Source organism: Lissotriton vulgaris, chromosome 4_1 (assembly GCF_964263255.1).
Source record: "Lissotriton vulgaris chromosome 4_1, aLisVul1.2, whole genome shotgun sequence".
Classification (NCBI taxonomy): Eukaryota; Metazoa; Chordata; class Amphibia; order Caudata; family Salamandridae; genus Lissotriton; species Lissotriton vulgaris.
In genome coordinates this window covers 699,740,665-699,764,287 of record NC_141691.1, presented here as the reverse complement: position 1 = coordinate 699,764,287, position 23,623 = coordinate 699,740,665, and the positions used below count along the sequence as shown (strand labels likewise).

Below are 23,623 nucleotides of genomic sequence, written 5' to 3'. Positions count from 1 at the left end.
AGGAATAAGATACCACCACAAACTTGGTGATTAAAGAATCTCTCCTACCAATTTGGCAGGAGAGAAAAACCCACCTCACCTGGCTACAGTGCAGGTAAAACAGGGCACCGCTCTATCCGTCGGTACCCTGCGCGTCCCTCTGGGCTGACGTGGGAGGTCCAAGTTTGTGGTGGTATCTTATCTAGTCCACTACGCACCCTCTTATTCTTAGGACTGAAGAGGATTGGAATAAAGTAGTTCCCTCTTCTTTACCTAATTTTATATCTCTGTTTGCACTTAATTCACTTTGCACTTCACTTTTTAGCACTTTTTAGCACTAGTTGTGTGATTGCTCACAACACACGATTAGCTTAGTTTCATCCCTTTTTCACTCACACCACAGGAGGTTTCACTCAGGATGCATCATTTGTTCTGACCCCTAGCTATACTCTGCAGTGACACAGCAGCCAGGGGCCGTAGGCAGTTTCGTGGTGCAGTTTCGTTGAATTGCGAGGCGGACTGTAGCTTGGGCGTGCTGTGAGCGTGGTTGTGCGCTTTTGCTCCAGGCGGTGTCTTGCTAGTGCGGGATGGCAGCGTGTTCCGATCCGCGGGTGGCCGAGGCTTTGCAGCAGTTGAGCGAGGCGGGCCGCATGGACATCGTGCGGCCCGATCTCAAGGTAAGGCCGCAGCGGCGCGCTGCCAACGGCGCCGCTGCGGCTGTGGCGGCATGTGAGCCGCCTCGGTCGCGGCCGGCTCACCGGGGTGGGAGGGGGGGCGGAGGAGCGAGGGGCGGAGAATGGCGCAAGGAGGCAGCGCCGCGTGGGAAGGCGAAGGGAGGCGCCAAGAGGGCGGGGCGGAAGGGGAAGAAGCGGGCCCTTGAGTTTGTAGATGAGGTGGGGGGGAGGGGGAAGGTGCCGGGGGGGGCGGGGGCGGCATGCAAGGCAGTGGCTGAGCTGGGAGGGCAGGGGGGGTGGGGGATGATGTGGGGAACCAGGTAGTGTTGCCGGTGGAGGGTGGAGGGTGGGGGGAGTGGGGAGGGGGGCCAGGGGCTGAGAATGTTGAGGGGCCTGTTGTGGAGGGGGGATGCAGTGCAGGAGGGGGAGCGGGCCGAGGCGCGATGAGCAAGGTGGGCGGTTGGGGGGAGGGGATGGGGGGCGGGGCGGTTTCCCCACTATTGATTGAGGAGACGGATGTGGAGGATGGGGGGGGCGAGGGGGGGCGGACACAGAGCTGGACTGGAGTTCGTCCTCATCGGAGGAGGGGGGGCTGGGGGGCCCAAGTAGGCTGGCGTCACCGGGGCAGCGGGGGAGGGGTGGGGGGAGGGGCCAGGCGGAGGGGCGTGGCAGACCAGAGGTGCTGGGGGGATGCGCGGAGGCGGAGGTGCGGCAGGCGGGAGGGGTGGGTCGGGAATGGGGGTGGGTCGGTGGTGGTAGTGGAGGGGAGGCAGGGGGAAGAGGGGGGGTGGGGGGAAGTGGCGGGCCAGGGGGGAGTTATGGCGAGGGGGAGGGGAGCGGTGCGCGGCAAGTGGGGGGGGCCTGGGGAGTTGGGCGTGGGGGGGTGCTGGGATTACGGGGGGTGGGCCGGGGGGCTGGGCCGGGGAGGGGGGTTGGGACCTAGGGGGCGGGGGGATCCCGTTGCGGCGTGGAGGTCATTCGGCAGGATGGGGGAGGGGAGCGGCAATGGGATGGGGAGCGGGGGAGGGGCGGCGCGTGGGGGGAGAAGGGGGGTGTTTTCACCCTGGCATGCTGGACTCCACCTTTTTTTCTTGGCAGGAGCTGTTTGCGAGGCGCTCGGGTGAGCAGCATGCGGCTCCAACCCACCGAGAGGATAGGCCGGCTCTGTTTGGTGCGGGCGGCCGAGCTCCAGCGAGGGACCTAAATCATGACCACGGCGAATGGAGGCGGGATGTGTCTCCGCCGGCCCCTCCCCGAAGGGTCTTTACGGCCGCCGGGGGTAGGGGAGGGAGGATGGATGCGAATATTTCTGATTTGACTGCGAGTGTGGCGGATTGGAGTGCGACTGTGGACTTGATGGATTTGATGCGGGTGTGTCGTGAGAAAGCGGGTTTGAGCCGGCTGCAACCCCCAAGTGGGGGGCCGGGGTGGTGTGGAGCCGGCGAAGGAAGGAGAGATTCGGGAGGACGGGGGTCTTGTAATGTTGTTAGCAGTGTATTACAGGTGCCAGCAAGGCAAGAAGTGCCCAGAGTGACGGCCCCCTCAGCTCCACTGGTTAGGTAGCGGGATCCAGCAAGGACGCCGACCTTGACGCCAGGTAAGACGGGTGACGGCGTGGTGAGTGGCAAGCGGCGTTGTGTGCATGTTTCGGTGGGGACGGGGGGCGAAGGGGAAGATGGATGGCGGCTGGTGCGGGGACGGTACGTGCAGGACGCGGGAGTGGGCACGGACGGAGCGGCGCCGGGCGGAGACGGGTCGAGCGCTGGCGCCAGGTCGGCGGCGGCTGGAGAGAAGGAGCCGGCGGGGGGGGGAGGAGAGTTGTGTGGTACCGGTGCGTAAGTTACCGTACATGGGGCTGACCAAGCCGCTGGGGGCCCACCTTTCGGCGGCAACGAAGGAAAAGATCTGGAAAGGGGAGTACATTGACATCTTGAAGCTTCTCCACAGGGAGTTGACGTCCAAGGAGGGGTCGAAGGAAGAAGAGCAGGAGTTAGCTAGGCGCCCAAAGGTGCCCCTGACGGTAGACAACTGGTCAGCGGCGTTCCTCATATACGTGAGCGTGTATTGCGAGAAGTTCCCGGACCGGTCCGTTGCGCTGTTCAAATACATGGATGTGGTGCAGAGGGCACAGGTGACTTACGGCGGGTTTGCGTGGTCACACTACGACGAGGAATTCCGGGCGCGCATGGCGGCGGACCCAGAAGCGCAATGGGGGGACGATGGGAGGGGCCAAGTTTGGCCGCACCATTTACACGGCAAGCGGTTTGCCGCTGGTGCCGCCCCCCTTTGCGGCCTGCCCCACCCGTGGGGGGGTGGGGCAGGGAGACTCTGGCAGCCAGGCCTCAGTCGGGGCCTGCTGGGACTTTAATAGAGGAGCCTACAGGCGGGCGGCATGCCGCTTCCGGCACGAGTGCTCGTCGTGTGGACGACGGCATCCAGTGCTGCGTTGTTGGGGGCTCGGGGGCCCGCCGGGCCGCAGCAGCCCGTGCAGGAAGGTGCTCCAGCCAGAGGGGGACAGGGTGGGGGGAGGGGAGGGGGCAGAGGGGTGGGAGCTGGGGATGGAGCCCTGGTTGGCAGCGTATCCGCGGGCGGAGGATGCTGCGGTGCTGCGTCGTGGTTTCCGGGAGGGGTTTAGGCTGGGGTACGAGGGCCCTCGGATTGCTCGCTGGGCGGACAATCTGAAGTCAGTGAACGCGCACAAGGGCATTGTGAGAGAGAAACTGTTCAAAGAGGTCAGAGAAGGTCGGATGGCGGGCCCCTTCACGGCACCGCCGTTGCCGGGCTTGATCATCTCCCCCATCGGGGTGGTGCCCAAGAAGGAGGAGGGGCGGTTCCGACTGATACAGCATTTGTCTTGGCCGGAAGGGGAGTCGCTCAATGCCTACATTTCGGCAGATTTGGCGTCGGTGATTTATTCGTCGGTGGACGTGGCGCGGAGGCTCGTCGCGGCGGCGGGAAGGGGCGCGCTGTTGGCGAAATGCGATGTCAAGTCGGCGTTCCGACTCCTTCCGGTGCACCCGGCCGATCACCAGTTGCTGGGGATCCAGTTCCAGGGTCTCATCTTTGTGGGCAAGGCGCTGCCGATGGGGTGCTCCATTTCATGCGCGCTATTTGAGCGTTTCAGCTCATTCCTACAGTGGGTTTTTTCCAGGCGCACAGGCTCGGAGTCAGTGATGCACTATCTGGATGACTTTTTCCTGGTGGGGCGGCCCGGAGCGGCGGACTGTTAGCAGCAGCTGGATGGTTTGGCCGGGTTGATGGGGGAATTTGGGGTTCCCCTGGCGCCAGAGAAGACGTGCGGTCCCAGTACGGTGTTGTCCTTTCTCTGTATCGAGCTCGACTCGGTCGCCATGGAAGCGCGCCTACCGGAAGACAAAAGGTCAGCGATGCTGGTTCTGGTGGATGGAATGTTGTACAAAAGGGGGTGGTGATGGACGGAGCATCTGAATCAATCAAACACTCACACCCAGTCAAAAGATCTGGGTTTAATCCATCACCGTTCTTTAGCCCACTCTGCCACCCCAGTTAAGACATGGCTATATGCAAATCAGTCTGACCCTGTGCCTCATGGGAACAGTCCAACCCGAACTGTCAAGCCATGTCTTCCCTGGACCGGAAACAAGCTTCCGAGGACCGGTTTCTGGCATTCCAGCCTCTTCAAAGAAGCCTGGCTAATCCACTCAACTCTGACCAATCAGGACAGACCACTGGAAGGCTGAATCTCAATTTACAAACAATAAAGTCTTATACCTTCTTGTATGTACATTTTAGGAGAAATTAAATCATATCATGGGGTTGAGTTTATAAATACCATTCTGGGAAGTCTTTGAATGGTACTTTTAGCCTTCTCCTATCAAGAGTTATTAGTTAATAACTTATTGCCATGTTAACCTATGTGGCAGGGGATTTGCCATTGGAAAAATAACTTGGGCCATTTTTCACCCCCAGGGCTTATAAAAACATATTTTATAAATACTCTGCCTATATCTACAGGACCCCCACTCCTGGTATACCTAGGGGAGACTTTAGGGGTTCTGAATATGTAGAAATATTGCAGAACCGCCCTCCATAGTGCTCCTAGCACCAAAGTCGATTTTGTGCAGCACTTTATCACAATGTGGGGAGTGAAATGTGCAATTTCACTTAACCCAGGGCACATGAAACTCATTTTATAAGGGTCCTCCTTATACATACCTGACCCCCCTCCCCGCCCCCCATCCCCCACCCCTGGGACACCTAGGAGAGATCCTGGAGGTACCTAATATGCCCAAACATTGTAGGTTGTCCAGTTTTAAGTGCCCCAAACACCAAAGTCGAGTTTGGGTAAAATTTACTTTTTAAAAGCAGTCCTGCAACACAGGGCTACTTTTATACTAACCTCAGGCTGAGCAGTGCACACATGCAAGTGCAGAAAAGGGCTGCTGGCCTCTAAACTACCATGCCCAATTATATACTAGGGACTGAGAGGTAGTTTCTATCGCCCTAACCTATTATATACTAGGGCCCTATGGGGTAGGTCATGCCAATCACAGGGGTACCCCCAACCTATGGTGTACCCTAGTGTATGTAGGTGTTTTCACTGTATTCTAAGTGTCTTCTGGCATAGCACTGGTCCGGTGCCTGGTTAGGCAGAGCCCAGGGTCAGTCAGAGTCAGTTACCACCAGTACCAGTCAGCAAAACGTTGGGGGTGCCCAGGGCACAGGATGACTTTGCAACAGTACACATCAGTTTTTTGCCCACACAATTGTCATCCTGTAAAACTGGGAGAAAATTATGTAAGTAAGTAGCACTCATAGAAGTTTAAGCACCTTATAATGGGACCAATATGTACTATTAATACTGTATCCCCTATTCTGAGCAGTATAAATCAGAATGTGGCTCAAATTCTGCAGCTGGCAACCTCAAAACCTGGGATGTCCGCATTTACTCATTTTGTTCAGTTTGTGCCAAATCAGCAAATAAGGGCATCAGACATTTTACTATTTATATCATAACCATCATACATTCTAAAGGGTTTTTACAATAAGCCTTTATTACAGACTTTATGCCTAAAGCATTATTTACCAATGTTTTATTGCATATGGGTTTGCGAGGGTTACACTTAGGTCTTTTTTTGCACCCTTGAAATTTTAGTGACTTCTAGTTCATGGATTCCTACCATTTCCGATTACTATTTAGTACTTTATAAACATATTTTACAAAAAAAACTGATTTTTCTTTAATTTTAACTGTTGTGCAGTGAGTTTGTACTTTCCTCCCTCCAAGCAACTCTTAACTCTTGCATGGTTAAGCTTGCAAGTTGTAGATGCTCATGTAAAGAGGTTTAACTCGAGCGGACAAGAGAGCTTCTCAAAATGTTACTGTGTGTACAACATATGTTTAGGTTCTGTCGACATCAGAATGTGTAATCCCCAGTGCACTTGTTGCACTTCATCCAAATGTTTATTGATACTGATCTCAATAGTTTAGTCTTAGATCTTTTGGACACGATTGTCCTGACAAAACAGGGGTTCAAATGGATAATAAAGTCTTGTCATGGTATGGCAGTCATCCACTAATGTCCCCCATAAAAACAATCACTATTTCTCATAAACACATACACAGTCTTGCTCAGCTCTGATATACAGGCTGCAGCTGTATTACGAACATTGCATCTTTATGACTTATTCATGTCTTCATCTAAACAAGTTTAGGTTACAAGAACGTTTCTTACTAAAAGTTTTCTGAAAGACTTGTAAGGAGACTCCCACCCTGAAAATGAATGTTAACCACAAAGAGCATATCACGTAGGGATGCATAATCCACACAAGTAATTCCACATTCCCACTCTACACATCAACCTAGGCCTGGCCATTTTCAGAAGTAGATCTTCCAGCAAGCGTCGGGTTAACCTCTTCAATGCTAATGACAAGGGTAACTCGTCATGATGTACTGGTTGAGCTGTGCTGATGACAAGGATAACTCGTCATGTATAATGGGAATTATCAAAGATCAGCACAGGAGGGGGAAAACCCCTTAGCAGATAAGGTGTTAAGCATCAGCAGCAGTTTTTATAGCTGCAAAATTAAGTATGTAGATGCATAAATATAAAAGACATTACTATTGTATTGATGCTTTGGAAGGCTGTTGATAGAGTGGAAATTCTATTTACATTTTAACGACAGAAATAATCTAACATGACATTTTTTGAGATAAAAATTAATAAGCATGCGTCAAATACACGTTATAGAAAAGATTACGACAATAAAGAATTTTAGTTACTGCATCGTATAAGCATGCAGAAAAAGAGTAGTTTCGATGATATCATACATATAAGTAACATAGGTTGTGATTTACGAAAGAAAAAAAACGATATTTTATTAACGCCTGTTAGAAAACCTGCAAGTGTTGAACTCTCACGTTACAAGGTTTACTTCTAATCATTTCTGAATATCATTTATATGAAATAATAAATAATAAGATTTATCAAATAGTATGATTAATCCTGATTATGGCAGTGAATTTTACTAAAATGTACTTCTTTGCGTGCAAATGTGTGCTTCGAAAATGACAAAATAAAAGTAGGTGCTACGCATTTATATTTGATGATGCTTTCGTGAACCTTATGGCAAATGTACTTCATCTATATAACAATCTATATTGTCTGAAACAATATTAATAGTGTGTGGTTTAAAATGTATTTACATGTTGGTACTTTAAAAAAAGAAAGTTATAAGTACCCTATAGTGACACGTATTATTTGTAATCCTACTAAATGTTCCTAAGTGCACAGAAGTTATACTAAAAACTTGATGAGCATATATGATCTATTAAAAAGACTTAAAATCACTCTTTTACCTCACCATGCCTAAATTCGTGTTGTGTCTGACCTGGACTTAAACCACATTCCACATTATGGGAAATATTACAGAATGCATAGAGTTGCCTGCCTATTACGGAAAGTATAGAACCAGAACAAAGTAAAGAAAAAAGTGCCTCACAAAATACCTTTTGCCCTTTTCTTCCCTGGGGTCCATCTTTTCCCTGGGGACCTTGGGAGCCCTGTAGAAAGCAAATATAGAACATGGTGTCGTTAACACACATTAATGGAACTTCCAAACTGCTTGATATGAAAGCAAAGCGGCAAACAGTGAGCAGAAGCAAAAGTACCCCGAATTGATAGATCTTTGTGATATGCAAACATCTTCCTATATACAGTATGTCCGAGACATTTGCAACCCCGTTATAAATAATAGTTTGGAATTCCTTGGAAACGCCTTATTGGCTGATGAAACGGGGACTCGGAACATCAGCCTACACTGATGTCGATGGCAGCCCAAGTAGGGCAGACGAGACATCCACCTTCTGCAGATGTCCCAGGATGTGGCTTAACTGTGAGAGCTGCCGACTTTGGAACTAGGGAAGCAGGTTCGAGTCTCGGCGTTGACTCAAAATCTTGTGATTCTGGGCAAGTTACTTAGGGGCAGATTTACAAGGAACTGACCCATATGCATAGATGCATCAGTTTCCTTGCTGCAGCGCTGAATGTCCTTGCGCCACTATGGATGTGCTGTATTTACAATACAGTGCTCCATGGCGCCAAGATTAACAGATGCGTCAGAAATTCTGACGCATCTGTTGGCACAAAAGTGACGCATTGCTGGAGTTGCTCATGAAAGTGATGCAACTCCAGCAATGCGCCACAATAGATGGGTGAGTCCCACACAAAAAGCCCTGCGTCATTCCTTACGCCTGGTTTGAGCAGGCGTAGAGATTTTGACGCAGTGAAGGCGTAGAGTGGCGCAGTGAAATCTTGTAGATTTTACTGCGTCAGTTTTACATGGCTTTTTGCATGGGAACGCCCACCCTACATATATTATACTTGGCGCAGGTACAATGTGACGCAGGGCTTTACAATGTAACGCATCTCCCTAGATCCGTCACATTGTAAATGGGCCGCTGAATTTTACGCCGCGGCTGTGTCACAAAAGTGACGTAATGGCGGCGCAAAAATCACGAAAGGGGCTTGTAAATCTGCCCCTAAAGGTCCCGGTGCCTACCAAAAGTATGTGTCCTTGTGTAATGTAACTGGTGCTCATGGTAAAGCACTCCAAGACCTTCGGGTCGAGTTTGCGCTATTTAAAATATATATATATATATATATATATATATATATATATATATATATATATATATATATATATATATATAGGCTCCAACGTATGCAAGGTACAGCACACACGGGCACTCCGGGAAGTTTCAAAACACCTTCATTTTCGCAGACGCGTTTCAGCAGTGGGCTTTCATCAGTGCTCAAGGTGTTCAGGGTGTCGATCGTTCGTGCACACCGTTCCGTTTTTTTAAAGAGAAGCTAATCTCTCTTGATTGGTCAGGTCTCAAGGTGTGGCAGTTGAAACAGGATTACCCCGTACTTGGAAGGTGATGTTCAAGTTTAAATAAAGTTCCTTAATTTACAGCACATTTTCATTGCTGTATGTGGCGTCAGGGCCGGCGCTAGGCATGGGCAGTGTGGGCAGCTGCCCAGGGCCTCGCGCTCAGCACAATAATAGGGGGCCCCCGATATCACACATTTACAGGCAGCTCACCTATTCTCCGAGGCCCCCCTCCCCAACTCGATCACATTGCTAATGTATTTGTGAGCCGAGCAAGGTGTCTTGACCTCGCTGTTCAGGGCGGCATTCCTGGGTGTGAAAGGTGGGGGGAGGGTAAACAAGGGGTAGAGGATGTGAGAGCAACAAAGCCAATAATTACGGCAGCTCTCCAGAACAAGGGCGGGGCAGCTCCTCTGTTAAAATCCTGTATTGAAGAACTTGTCTGCCGTTTGTGTATTTCCTCTCCAGGAGATAGATGGCCCTTTGTTTCCATGATGAGCCAGGCATCAGCAGATAAGGAGAGGTTGATGAGGGGAGGGGGGGAGCATCTAGCTCAGAGTGCCACAGTAGGGCAGTGTTTATTTATTTTATGCGTTTTTAACTCACACTGACTTTACCAGAAGGTGTCAGAGCGCTTCACAATAGGAACAGTACTGATACAGGAGGAGAAAATTCCAAGCGAACAAATTACAAAAGCAAACGTTAAGTTACATGAGGCAAAAAAAGTGACAATTGTGAGCAAAGAAAATAAAAGAGGTAGCAAATGGTACATTACAGGAGGAAAAAGTGACATGGGTGAAGGGTACAAAAGCGTACAAAGTAGAAGTAGAGGTAAAATACTGCAATAAATGGGGGACAACTCGAACACAAGAACAAACGTTAAGGAGGCAATGGTGGCACTTGTGCTCAGCAAAGTGTCTCACTACTGCTTTGAGACACAGCCATTCCGTTTCTGCATTTTGTTCCTAGGCGACAGAATGCCCCTTTGAGTCCAGGAACAGCCGGACATAGGTAAGGAGAGGTGGGTGAAGGGTGGAGGGAGCCGCCAGATCACTGGCTTTTTTAAACATTTGCAACACTCAGTTTTTTTTTTAATGAGAATATGCATTTAAAATGTATTTACGACTGCCGTGGTAGAGCAGGGTTTTGTGAAATGCCTTGTTATTGCTTCAAAGGGGCAGAGCAAGCTGCAAGGCCCAGATGTGGGGCCCCCCCTTCCCTGGGCTTTATAGCCATTACTCCCTCCTTCCATTATTTGAACCCCTGTGAAATGTATGCAAAAAAGAAACTCTTGCTGGAAAAGTAGTCTCTTTCTAAGATTTTTCCCTTCCAAAGTGCAGCATCGGGAAGGAGAGCAAGACCAGAGTGTGTCGAAAAGGGGCCAGATTGATTTTATTCACATCCAAAACACGTTAGTGCCACTTTACAGTGTTTGCCAATGAAGCACTACTTTTGTTTTCTTGTATTTCTCTGAGCAGCATTTTTTGTTCCGAGTGAGGAAGCACCCCATTCCTGGAGGTACTGTGCCATACCCGCTTGATGGGCGGATAGGAAAACAAAATGCATGCCGCAGCTCTGTGTTCACGAATGTGGTCTTTTTAAACCATACTGCTTACATTTTGTAAGGATCTAAGCAATGGACATTGAAACGGGTCCCTTCTGGTCCTGTAGTCATGTCCTTACCTTTTCATGGAAAAGCACTCACTGATTCTGAACAATGAGTGTAAAAGCGTTGAGGTTAGCATGTTATTCATGCTTACATTTCACATGTTTTACTTAATCTTGCATTCCCTATCTGTGTTTGCTTTTTTCCAGTATGTTAATTTTATTTTAGGCTCATATTGCTCTTGTCTAGTGCATAATTTAGATTGTGTCTCATTGAGGTGTTTATTGTGGGGCGCAATTGGGCTGTAGGTGAAGGCAGTGCGACTTTCTCTCAGTGGGGCAGTACGGTGGTCAGTGGGGGAGAGGATGTGGCACTATGGTCAGAGCTGCCAAATTTGGAACTTTGGAACCAGGTTCCGCCTTCATGACCAGTCCACCATGCCATTCTCCTGAGAGAGCACATTCCCATGCTAGTCCTTAGAAGTCCCCGAAAGACCTTAGAAGAATGGTGTCTGAGTACCAGCAGGTGGACCATAGCGATGGCAAGTGTCAGTTAACCTTGAAAGCCCGTCCACTACAACCCCTATTGAAGCTCCCCTCCAGTCTTGTGGGCAGGCCTACGAAGCAGAACACCTTAGAGCAACAGTGACTCTGTCACTGAGGTCACAGGACCCTTGAGCAGGGAGGCTCTAGGGCGGTGTGACCGGTGAGATCGCACTGAGCTGACTGAGGTTGGGGTCGTCATGTTTTTGAGTATATTTTGTTTTTAAAAGCACTTGCTGCCTCCTTCCTTGCCTCCAACAATTTTTGGCAACAATAAAAATATCATGATATCTCCGGTGATTAATGTTTCTTCCTTGAGACAGATAGAGTTTCGTCAGGTGGAAGTTTTGACTTGTGAAACGGTAGAGCAGAGGGTTAATGTGCCTGCTCCAAAGAACATGTACCGTGCAGATCACTAAGTCAACATGATGTAAATAGGCCAGTGGGTTACTGCTTTTGTCAGAGATCCTATTGTTACTTGCAGTTTATAAGTCAAACTCCTAACTTAGAACAATGAGCTATTAACTGTCATCTAAGAGCTACATGCAAACACAAAAGGTATACATTAGAGCGTTATGTTTTTTTCCCCAGTCTTTGATTATCCTAATGATGCAAAAAGGGTTCATTTGGACAGAAATCAATCCTGGTTATTAAAGAGAATCCCCAACTATGGTATTACGTTCTAAATCCAGAGTTTGTGTTTCTCCAAATAAATCGCTATTAAACTATACTGCCTACTAGTAGGATTGTCATGTGACTCCTACACCTTGTAGTCCTTTGTCTTATGTAACATTACCTTTTGTGATTTACAGACGTATGATTGATTGTCTCTGTGTAATGTGTGTGATATAAAGTTCTCTGACACCCTACACTGATGTCAGTGGCGCTGTAAATCAAATTGAATGCATCTGAGCAAGAATGTGGTTGTGGAGACTTGAGGGACACTGTTAAAGGGTGGTAGTGAGGGAATCCATGGCAGAGCGAGTCATTGGGAGGAGGGGGGGAAACAAACATTGTCGCATAGGGCTCCACCAGCGCTAAAGCCAACCACTTCTACTTTCTACAGTTCTAACACCCAATCAAAAACGCTGATTTCAAAACCACTTCAATCTGAAGCATACCTTCAAGTCGATGTATGATTTAGCAGTGGTCTCGGTTGTTTTAAGTCTTTTTTATTCATGTACAATCTTTATTTGTTTGCAATGGTGTCTTGTAATTTTGTATTATATGTGTTGTGTTTTTGCACATAACATAGTTCTGCCGAGTAAAGAGCCCACACATAAAAAAGATTGTCCTATGACTCTGGGATCCTGGTGAGAGGATTTACGTTAAAACAAATTACTAAGTATTAATGTCATCCAAAGGTAGCACAATAATGGCACAGAAAGACAAGGGAGCTTTTTGAAATTTGCAATTATATCCATGGTGTGAGAGGTTTTCTCTTGTGTAATTTTATATTTTGAATGATCCCGCTCCTCATTACCTCCACAGGATCTCCCCCTTTATGAGACAGAACTGGAATGTTTATCATGCAGTCATCTGGAAACAATCAGTTAACATGAGTAACAAATATCCATCTTTGTTTAGATCTGAACCTAGCTTTTCCATCCTAGTGACAAATGTAATCCATTTAATAAAGTTTTAAAATATATGGACTTATTTAATTTGTATATTTATCTTTTTATTCATGTTACTGATATCCACATTAGATCTCTTTAGTGATGCCAAATAAGATCAATATTCTGCGATGTCACTTTCTGTGATGTCACTTCTTGTGATGTTACCAAGGATGGCTCCTCCACTAGGGCGGAGGAGTGTCACCCCACTGCTTTCTTGCAGAGCGAGAAGCAGAAACATAAAATGCTAAAACTAAAATGTTATGTTTCTGCTTCTCGCACTGCGAGAAAGCAGAAGTGTTTGGTTGGGGGAGGGTTCTGCTCTAGGGCAAGGGAGGAGTGGCTTGCACACTGCTAAGGGCTCCGACTGTTTGGTCGGCCCTCTGGGGCCGACCAAACCAGTCATGCGCACTCTGGCCTTTTTGGTCTGGCTGGTCACCGTCCGGACCAATCACAACGCTGTCATTTCAGCTTTGTGATTGACTTGGGAAAGGGGAGGGAGGCTGCAGGAGAGCAGAGACGACACCAGACCCGGAAAGGGAAGTTTAGTTTTATATTAACCCCCTGCGTACCCTCCCGCAAGAACCCCGCGAAACCCCCCACCCGCGAGTCATGCCGGCCGCGACTGGATGTTACATGCAAATTAGAGGGGCCTCACATCTTCCCTTTCGCCCGGGGCCCCAGAAGTTCTAGGACCGGCCCTGTGTGACGTTTTTGGGATATGTCGGCTCCAATGTCAATTACCCCAGACACTGTGTGCGCTTTTCCTCGCCAAGCCTCTTGTAACAGGTCGGAACCGCAGGCAACAATAATTAAAGTTGTACCTTGAATTAGGATAATCCATGACATATGGTCGCGGGCCCTTCCATGAAGAGACGGTTCAGGGTCTGTAAAGTTTAACACTCCAAGTTCCTTCGTGGCAGACTAGCGAACTCCAGGCGGGTGCTCTCGTTTTAGTGAGGAAGGGACTCACTTGTAGATATAGGCTCCAACGTATGCAAGCACACACGGGCACTCCGTGAAAGTTTCAAAACACCTTTATTTTCGCAGACGCGTTTCAGCAGTGGGCTTTCATCAGTGCTCAAGGTGTTCAGGGTGTCGATCGTTCGCACACAGCGTTCCGTTTTTTTAAAGAGAAGCAAATCTCTCTTGATTGGTCAGGTCTCAAGGTGTGGCAGTTGAAACAGGACTACGCCGTACTTGGAAGGTGATGTTCAAGTTTAAATAAAGTTCCTTAATTTACAGCACATTTTCATGATGTTAGATTGCTGTATGTGGCGTTTTTGGGATATGTCCGCTCCAATGTCAATTACCCCAGACGCTGTGTGCGCTTTTCCACGCCAAGCCTCTTGTAACTGGTCGGAACCGCAGGCAACAATATATATATATATATATATATCTTTTTTTTTAAATAGCATGAACTCAACCCGAGTATATATATATATATATATATATATATATATATATATATATATATATATATATATATATATATATATATATATATATATATATATATATATATATATATATATATATATATATATATATATATGTATATATCCAACTCTAAGAAAGACCAAAAAAAAAGAAGTTGGCAAATGTTTAACATGTGCAGAGCCATCAAAGCATCTCGATTCCATTGACCTTGACGAAAGAACTTTATGGCCCATCCCCTGAACTGAGCAGTTGTCCTTTAGCCTCCATTTTATAACAGTATCGACTCATGCCCTATCCTCTTTTTATTTTGTTTTACAGGCAAATTTTCTCCATGCAACAGCACTTTTGCACGAACATCTTAGGCCTAACCACAAACACAGCATTGAGGCAAAAACAGCAGATTTGCATTATTATTTCAATATTCGTTAATAAGGAGCGGGAACAGTTGTATTTGCAGAAGGAAACAATGTGGAGTAAACGAATTTGGCTCTGTTTTTACTATCTGTGTAACAAGGAATAGAAAAAAACTTGTATTTGTTTTTTTAAAGACGAACTAGAAGTCTGTGTTTAAGGCAACATCACTCTAATATTTTATCACATATGAAGCATACATAGGGTAAGATCAGTTTGGTTTGTTTTTAATGGGCACTCCTGGATTAAAATATCTGTTTTTAAGACCTTTGTGATTCATTTACAATGATTTCATTGCAATATTTGGACAGTATATGGTTTCATAATCTTTGTTCATTTTGGCCATGGTGCATAAATGGGCCTGTTGCATGGACACGAGCATAGCCTGTCTGCTCCCTTCTGTTTGAAACAAGAAAGAAATTAGTGCAAATGTATCAGCAGTGTGAATGTTCTGTGACACAATCCTCCTTCTTTCAATTGGCATTTATTTATCATGTATGTTTTAGAAGCGTCATGAGAAAATGCATGCAGCTGAATTTGACAGAAGGCATCGTAAAATAAAGAATCGTGTTACTAGTCCTGTAAATATGAGAGAATGTGAGTATAGTTTTTGTATACAATATTTTGCCCATTCCTTGAAAATGTGATCATTATTTACTCATTAGCCCCGTGTCGTTCACTCTCGATATTTTTTTTCATCATGAAGAAAATGCAATAAAAAATAAAGCGCCTACCTTCCCACCCGGTGCTCCATCCAAGCCATCGGTACCGCCTCTACCAACGTTTCCCTGTAAAGAAATGGCAGAGGTTACCGCTGTCTGTCTCCCAAATAGGGACAGCCACAGCTGCCAGCACTGTGTTGTGGGCACCCAATGCAAGTGACATAAATTGTAAATGACTCACTGTTGTCCCCTTCGGTCCAGGCTCCCCCCGAGGACCAGTCAAACCAGGGTCACCCTGGAACAGAAGATTACCACAGGTTACACACATATCCTGCACCACTGAATGGCTTCTTGTAAGCACGTATTTAAATGCACAGAGGCAGGGAGAAGGCGTGAGTTCAGACCTCACAAAAGCAAATAGCATGATAGTTCCTAAACCATGTGAGTGGGTCAGTAAGGAGCAACAGAAATACGTGTACTATGTAAAATGCACTTGGTGACCAGTGGTGGAATATGGAAGATATAGTGAAAATAATTCTCTTAGCAACTATTGGAAAAGGTCAAACAAGCAACCAAAAAAAGCTTCACTTTATATTTAAAATCACGAAGTTTTGTTCCTTCTGCTGAATCACCACAAGAAAGAAGCATTGGCAAAGCTAACAGGCCTGCCTAATAATAACTGAAAATGCAAGGCAGGCTTATTGGATTTTGCAATGTTTATTTGAAATCCTTGTTGGCAGCAAACCTCAGGGCTATATGGAGGTAAGTCAAGGACATTATTATGTTAAACCTGCTTACGAAGAGACTAAGGGCCTGATTTACAGTTTGGCAGTTAGGATACCCTGTCCTCCAAACTCTTGATCTGCCTACCTCATTTAGAGATGAGTGGGCCCTAAGTTTTCTGTCAACAAAGCTCCTGTTGGTTCTGTGAATGGAAAGCTTCTTCCAAAGGCCTGGCGGAGTAGGGGCATTGAAGCACGGGTATTACAACACCTGCCTATTTATGGTGGCTGGGGTAACGTCCTTTTCTTCTATCCATCATGAGGACCAGAAAACAAAACTAATGAACCCCCAGTGGCAGTCATTAGGTTTTTTGTCTTTTAGACACAAACTCCCGCTTTAGAAGTTTGTTTCGGGAACAAAAGCAAAAGTTGAAGGTTTGGTGGACGGCTGTCAATATCGACAGAAGGCCCCCCAAATTTTTTGTACCTTGAAGAAAACATTTGATGGCAGTACCTTCCAAGGGACCGAAAGGACCGCTGGGCCAGCAGTGATCTATAAATGTGAAAGATGGAGTACCATTGGGATACTGGAAGTAATGTCCTCCACCATCCCGATACTACTCCGTCTGTCAAACTAAAAACAGGCCTTAAGTGCAGCTCTGTTAAAATAGCATGTGATTAACAGCAAAGCGATGTCAAGAAAAGGCTTTCAACTAAACCTTTAAAGAATTACCTCTACAGGCATAACAACCATACTCCCATCCATTGGTGCCCCATTACCACGAGAGCTCTCGCGTCATTTGCGCTACCCATTACAGCCTTCTTTGCTCCCCTCTTATGATGGTGTCAGCAATATAGTGCAAGTCTTTTTCAGCCTTAATCTCTGCTTCATTGAAAAATTTGGGGATTATTTACAAGCCCCTTGCGCTGCCGGTAAGTCACTTTTTCCATGTTAAAAAGTGACACACCGGCGCCGCAAGAGGCTTGTAAATAAGCCCCTTTGTGTCTACTGCTGGGGCCTATTCACAACGTTTTTTTGGATATGTAAAGTTGCACTCATGTAGTACTCTTTTACTTGCTCTTAGAAGCTTCTATAAATTACTCCCAAAACATCTGAATTGTGTTTACTGATTAATCAAGTACAATTAGTAGAAATAGAAATGACTGTGCCCTCTTTGCTGTTTAACATAACATATCGTGTATTTGTAAATGAACGTTCACCCAAGGGTATCTTGGCGCTGAATAACAGATGTTTATTGTTACCCAACTCAATGGTACTCAGTTTACCTAACAGGGAGGGACTTAAAAGAGTACTCCTGTAATACTTCTTCCCGTACTCATAAATGCTATGTGGATCTGCTTCAATGAGAACGATTTCCACTTTGGGGGAAACTTTAAAACTGACTTATTCTCCTAAGTGTCATAGCAGGAGTACAGTAAACGTTTAGTGCCAACTAACTGGTACTGTACTAACTGATGTGTCCTAGCAATCTATAAACATAATATAATTAGATAGAAATATCATAGTAGTAAGGAGATACATTACATGGAGTGGGTTCAAAAACTCACAAAGTACATCAGAATTAAGTTAAAAGACTAATGATTCTTATGTCCACTTTAATACCAATTAAAGGGAAGGACTTTTGATATCATAAAGGTGAGTAAACTGTTAAGAATACAATGTTGTTTTGTGACTGTAGCAGAAGGCGAGGATACAGTGGCAGAATGTAGTTGTATTGTGTATATAAATGGAAAGTCACAACATTAATATGTCCCTATTGGTGCTTCCTCTTGGCATTTTGAGTGGTGCTTGTTTAAATCAAGGCATATATAATTTAAAATAGATCATCAACTAACACATTACATATTTTCCTATAACCCATTCAAGAAGTTCCAATTAATATATGTTAATCACGCCACTGTAGAATAACATGGCATAATTGTGATTGTTAATAATTTAGATTAAAAAAATCATATTGGAGAATGTTTTTGCAGAAACAAAAAAATAAGAGAATGAGACTATTTTACAAGTGAAAATATTCCTTACCTTATTGCCCAGGATCCCTTCTTCGCCTCTCTCTCCAGGCGGTCCAACGTAACCCTTAGGAAAAATATTGATAGCATTACCACCCTGACAGCAATACATAGATAAATATTTTTACCACCCTGCCAGCAATACATAGATAAATATTTTTTACCACCCTGACAGCAATACATAGATAAATATGTTTTACCACCCTGACAGCAATACATAGATAAATATTTTTACCACCATGACAGCAATACATAGATAAATATTTTTTACCACCCTGACTGCAATACATAGATGAATATTTTTACCACCCTGAATGCAATACATAGAAAAATATTTTTACCACCCTGACTGCAATACATAGATATATATTTTTTACCACCCTGACTGCAATACAGATATATATTTTTTACCACCCTGACTGCAATACATAGGCATATATGTTTTACAATTCAGTCGAGGTAAATATTTGCTTAATCTTTTATCTCTCCATGTGGAAAATATGTTCTGTTGTGGTTAAACCCTGTAACCCATATTGCTGGTCGCTCCCCACCTAGGAAGGTATTTACTCGTCTTTGACGTAACTATTTGTGCACGTATCCACCATGAAAAATTAACTGTATGAGGATATTCACTAACGTACAGACCCGTGAATACTCATTTACTTTGCAGGAAGACCAGTCCAAGAATGCACACAAACACTCCTTACCCTAAATTTGTGATTTTGCAAATTTCACCTACAGGCCTAATTTCCCCAGGAGGTGCAACTGGTGATGGGCCGGGCACCATACATTTGACAGCCAGTTTGATGCTGTTTCTGTGTCGTACTTTACCTACAAATTTTCAATATCTGCACTTTGAATTTTTGTGTATTTTGGAAGTTTTGCTTGAATGGCAGATTACGTTTATTCTTGAATTTGTGCTGTTCACTTTGAACCACTTCGTCTCCACAAGAACCTCCTTGCTAATACACTCTTAACAGCCCTTCCCTAGATTGAGGGTCTAACTCGTAATACAATAATTCCAATAAGTATAACTTATCCCACAGACACACCTAATTCTGCCGTACAGTGTTTTATCTACTAGCTATTCATTTCTTTTCGCCCTTGCTCTGAAATTCCGCTTCAACAAATTCTCTATTACAAAGTTTTGTGCTCTTTTCATTGAATTCAGTGACGGACAGCATTAGCTCAGCTCAAATTGGCTAACTCTGGATTCGAACATGCAATTACCTTTGTTTTTTTTTTACTTAGGTAAGGCACATTTTAATATACCTTCTGGCATTAAGCTATTGCTTGACCTGTTGTGCCACTTTTGTTGGATAACAAATAATTGGCACACTCATCTCCAATGGCTACTAAGCTAAGAACCTAACTTGCAATCATGGAAGCTATTATCTCTTAAAAACCGTACCCTATTGCCGCATTTATTATGCTGTACCCAGAAATGTATTTGTTATGCCTGTGCTGTTCATCACTCAATTACTCTTAAACACTTCTTTTCACTAAGTCACCCCTGGATCTTGATGTCTACCTACTTCCCTTCAGTCTTTACCGGCTTCCCAAGCTATACCCTTTGTCTTCTGCCTTTTCTTTTTACTCATTGTGTCCTCCTGTGATTCAGAACTTTCAAATCCTTGGAATAGAGTCAGCCTGGTTAAAACTCAACAGTATCATAAATACAATTTTAAATTTCCTACACACTTTGTGCTAAATTTACAACATTTAGGGGCATATCTACAAGCTCCTATTGCCATGGGAATGTCACTTTTTGTGTTGTTCCCGTGGCGATAGGGGCCTTGCCTTATGTACAAGGCAGCGTTAAGCCACTTAACGTGGCTTAACGCTGCTTTGTACATAAGTCACCCTTTCCTGCTATGTTTAGCATGAAAGGGGCATGCAGTGGCTGTTGTGGTGGGCGTTCCACCGCAACACCCATTGTATTTGATGCTGCCCCCTATGTACAAGGGTGGTGTACAGAGGAGGCAGCACCAAAATTAAGACCAGGAAAATCCTGGTCTTAAGTTGGCGAAATGAGTAGAAATCTATTATTTCTCCCCCTTTTTGCTTTTTCCACGTGTGCTGCCTTGTGCAGCACATATGTAAAAAGCAAAATGCCATGGTATGTTAATGTACAGGAAGGTGCTCCTGAGGCAACCTCAGAGGATAACATGAGGTTGCCTTATTACATTAAATAAGTGCTAACTTTTGATTGGGAACACATGAGCATTTAATGTTTGATGCCTGTGAAACTGTTGCTCTTAGAAAGCTGGCATTTCCTTGCCCTAACTATTTGGTGCCTGCAGCCAGTCATAGGTCAACTGGCTGGATGCAGTTAGGAGTTGGACCTTGTTTATTCTTCCCAGACAGCCACACAATAAAGTGGTTAGGTGTGCTTGGATTGGCCATCAACTAGCAGGATGGGGGTGGAGCTGGGCACAGTCCCACTTGCAACGGAATAGACTGTTTTCTGCCTTTACCCAAAGTACTTGTCAGCACTGTGTTGTCCCTGAAGCCAGCTTGGAATCAGGGGAGTCAGGAAACTTCAAACACTTCAAAGAAACTTTTCTAGTAACTTCTCCTGGTTCAAAAAAGGCACCAGGTTTAAATCAGGGACCCTCAGACCCAATCTTCATTTCACTTTCTGGATCTGCAGAAGGACTCTCAGAAGACTGCCTGATGCTGTGGCCTATTGGGTACTCCACAAGCCTTCTTTGCTGCACCCTGAAGGACTGCTTTGTTGGCTGGAGACTGCCTTGAGCACTCAGAGGCCTGGCCTGATGCTTGAGCCCTGCTTCATCACTTGAACCCAGGACTACCAAGTTACTCCAATGGCTAGTTTGCTGGCCTCCTAAATAGATCCTCAGTGACAATAAAGGCTCCAATCATCTTGAACCCACATCTGGAACCCAACGTAAGTAAGTCGTGACCCTCCATATGGTGCCCCTCCAGTCCTAAACCCTTGTGGTGGTGCTAAAGGTGCCCAGATCTCCAAAATGCAAAACGTGGGACTCCACGATAATGCCGCTTCCTCCTTGGACACCGCCTGCAGCCTTGCCCTGCTGAGCTTTACCTTCTCAGAACATGTTTCTGCAAAATGTCTTTTACGTCTGAAGGTAAGCACCGACTGGACCAATCCACTTTGACCCGGTCTTGCGTGACTAGATGTTGTGGGTCTTGCTCTGATCTTTTAGGCACTAGCTTTTACATTAAACTTTAAAAGTTCATAACAGTTCTACTGATTGGATTTTTTACGTTTTGGTGTCAAATAATTTATTAACATTTACTCTATTTTTCTAAATTGGTGTGAGATTTTTCTTGGGTTGTGTTCTCACTTTATTACTGTTTGTGTGCTGAATAAACACTTTACACATTGCCTTCAACTGAAGCTCGACTGCTTTTTGTGCTAAGCTACGAAGGATTAAGTGCAGGTTAATTTAGTGACTTTTGTGGCCCACTCCGACAGGGATTGGGGCTGGTGCTTGAACGGGTCACCTCTAGGCCTGGACGGAGTTTGTAGAGTTTCACTCCTCGGAACTCTGCAAAGTGCCGGAAAAACTCAGCTGCGCGCCATGGAGTTCTGCCAGTGGCAGAGTAGGTTAAGTTGCACTGCTCACACTGATTTTTAGCGCCACAAGTTTGTCTTGTCCTGTAAAATCAGAGCAAATGGCACTACGCATCACGCCAGAGGGCGCTGCTGCTTTCTGTAGCTCGAGTAGACATTCTACTTGAGCAGCAGCTTCCTCAATGCGAGCGGCAGGCAGATTCCTCAAGGTCAGTGATCGCGACCAGCCACGACCGCCTGCGTTGAGAAATCTCAGCAGGAGCAGGTCTAGAATGCCATTTTCTCTCAAGAATGCTCACCAACTTAATGTTGGAGACCTGCTTGAGAGAAAAAAACTCTGCGCTGCGTCTCTTTTTGAAGTTTTTCGCAACTCTGCGCAGAGTGGGCAAAACTCAGCAAACTGTGCCAGCGGAGCAGAATTCTTCATCCACCCCTAGTTACAACCCATTCAATCAACAACCTAATTTCTCGCAAATAACACCAACAATAATTATAATATTTACAGCATTTATACAACTTTATCTACTTAGTCTGAAAGTGCTGTAATAACTTGTGTTACTATTACACAGTCTAGTAAAACTCACGTTATTCACCTCGATGGTGAAGCAACATTACTCCTCTGTGCTATGTTGTCAGTTTATCAATCCACCCGCTTTAATAGCTAATATTTAGACAATGTAGTCCTGCGCAAGATTTCCCATAAGGCATTTTCAATGCCTTGCCTTTAGTATAGTCTTCTAGCCATGGGGCCTCATTTATGAGAAATGACGCATCGCTGCGTGAAAGCAGCGATGCGTCACTTCTCAGTGCGCACTCCTTGTGACATTCCTGATGCGTCATATTTAATGTATGACGCATCATGTCGCAAGGAGTTACAGATACGTCAGTATTTCTGACGTATCTGTAAGCGCAAAAGTGACGCATTGCTGGAGTGTGTCACAAAAGTGACGCAACTCCAGCAATGCGTCCTTTCACATGGGGCAAGCCCCATATGAAAGGGCCTGCATCAGTCTTATGCCTGCTGTGAGGCAGGCGCAAGATTTTGACGCAACGGCGTCCTAATAGCGACGCAGTGAAATCTCAAAGATTTCACTGCGTCACTCATACGACCCTTCCTTGCGTCAATACGCCCCCCTTGCATACATTATACCTGGCACAGGTATAATGTGGCGCAGGCGTTTACAAAGTGACGCATCTACCTAGATGCGTCGCTTTGTAAATATAGCGCAACAAGGCGCATTTTTTATGCTACTGGTGCGTCACAAAAAGTGACGCACCAGCGGCGTAAAAGTGACGCACAGCCTCGTAAATGAAGGCCCTGGAGTCTTGCTGCTGTTCTTGAAGCCTACACTGTGTTGATACCCTACGAACGTGAGCCTGGCTGCTTCCTAGGAAATGATGACGGATGAGGCAGACGCTGGAGAGATGTGACGTTTTCATTATATTGTTCACCAAGAATGCCCTCTCACCTAAAACTAACCATGGGGAAAAGTGATACCAATAATGAGACGGAACGGACAAGGTTTATATGTCGCCTCTTGTTATTATGGTTTCATGGGTTATGTTTGTAATAAATATACTCGGCGAAAGGTCAGCAGTGGCGGAGTTTATTTGTGTCCACCTGTCATACTCACAATGGCGCCGGAGTAGCCTGAAGGCCCCTCGGATCCATCGTCACCCGGATCACCCTGCGGAGAAAAAGTCAGTTCATCAACAGAAGCAAAGACATTTCGAAGAACGCATGCATGTCTGTTAGTTCGATGATTCATCACTGTGACGAGTGGTGAAGACAATCTCTACACGCCGCGCTTAAAAGCGGTAATGAGCGCCTCTAACTAAAGCCTGTCACGGGTACGCGCGTTTTATCAACTTCAGTCAGCTTGAGAGACCACAGGCGGCTGCTGCAAGCTCGGGCAAGCATGGCGGCGCCCAGGATGCTGTTGCCTGGCACTGTTCTGTCCCGGGCACGAAGGAGCACTGCCAAGCTCAGGAACATTCATAT

At 45.8% G+C, this 23,623-nt stretch overlaps 1 protein-coding gene across 1 annotated transcript in view; it reads right to left on the bottom strand.

Moving 5' to 3' along the window:
• Positions 1-23,623, bottom strand: part of LOC147722464 (uncharacterized) — a 240,545-nt gene that overhangs the window by 108,686 nt on the left and 108,236 nt on the right. The window contains exons 11-15 of the mRNA XM_086966847.1: positions 23,256-23,309; positions 18,073-18,126; positions 15,545-15,598; positions 15,376-15,429; positions 7,642-7,695 (exon numbers count right to left, since the gene is read on the bottom strand). Of these exons, the coding sequence (XP_086822973.1) occupies positions 7,642-7,695; positions 15,376-15,429; positions 15,545-15,598; positions 18,073-18,126; positions 23,256-23,309 (270 nt within the window). The remainder of the gene's footprint in view (positions 1-7,641; positions 7,696-15,375; positions 15,430-15,544; positions 15,599-18,072; positions 18,127-23,255; positions 23,310-23,623) is intronic.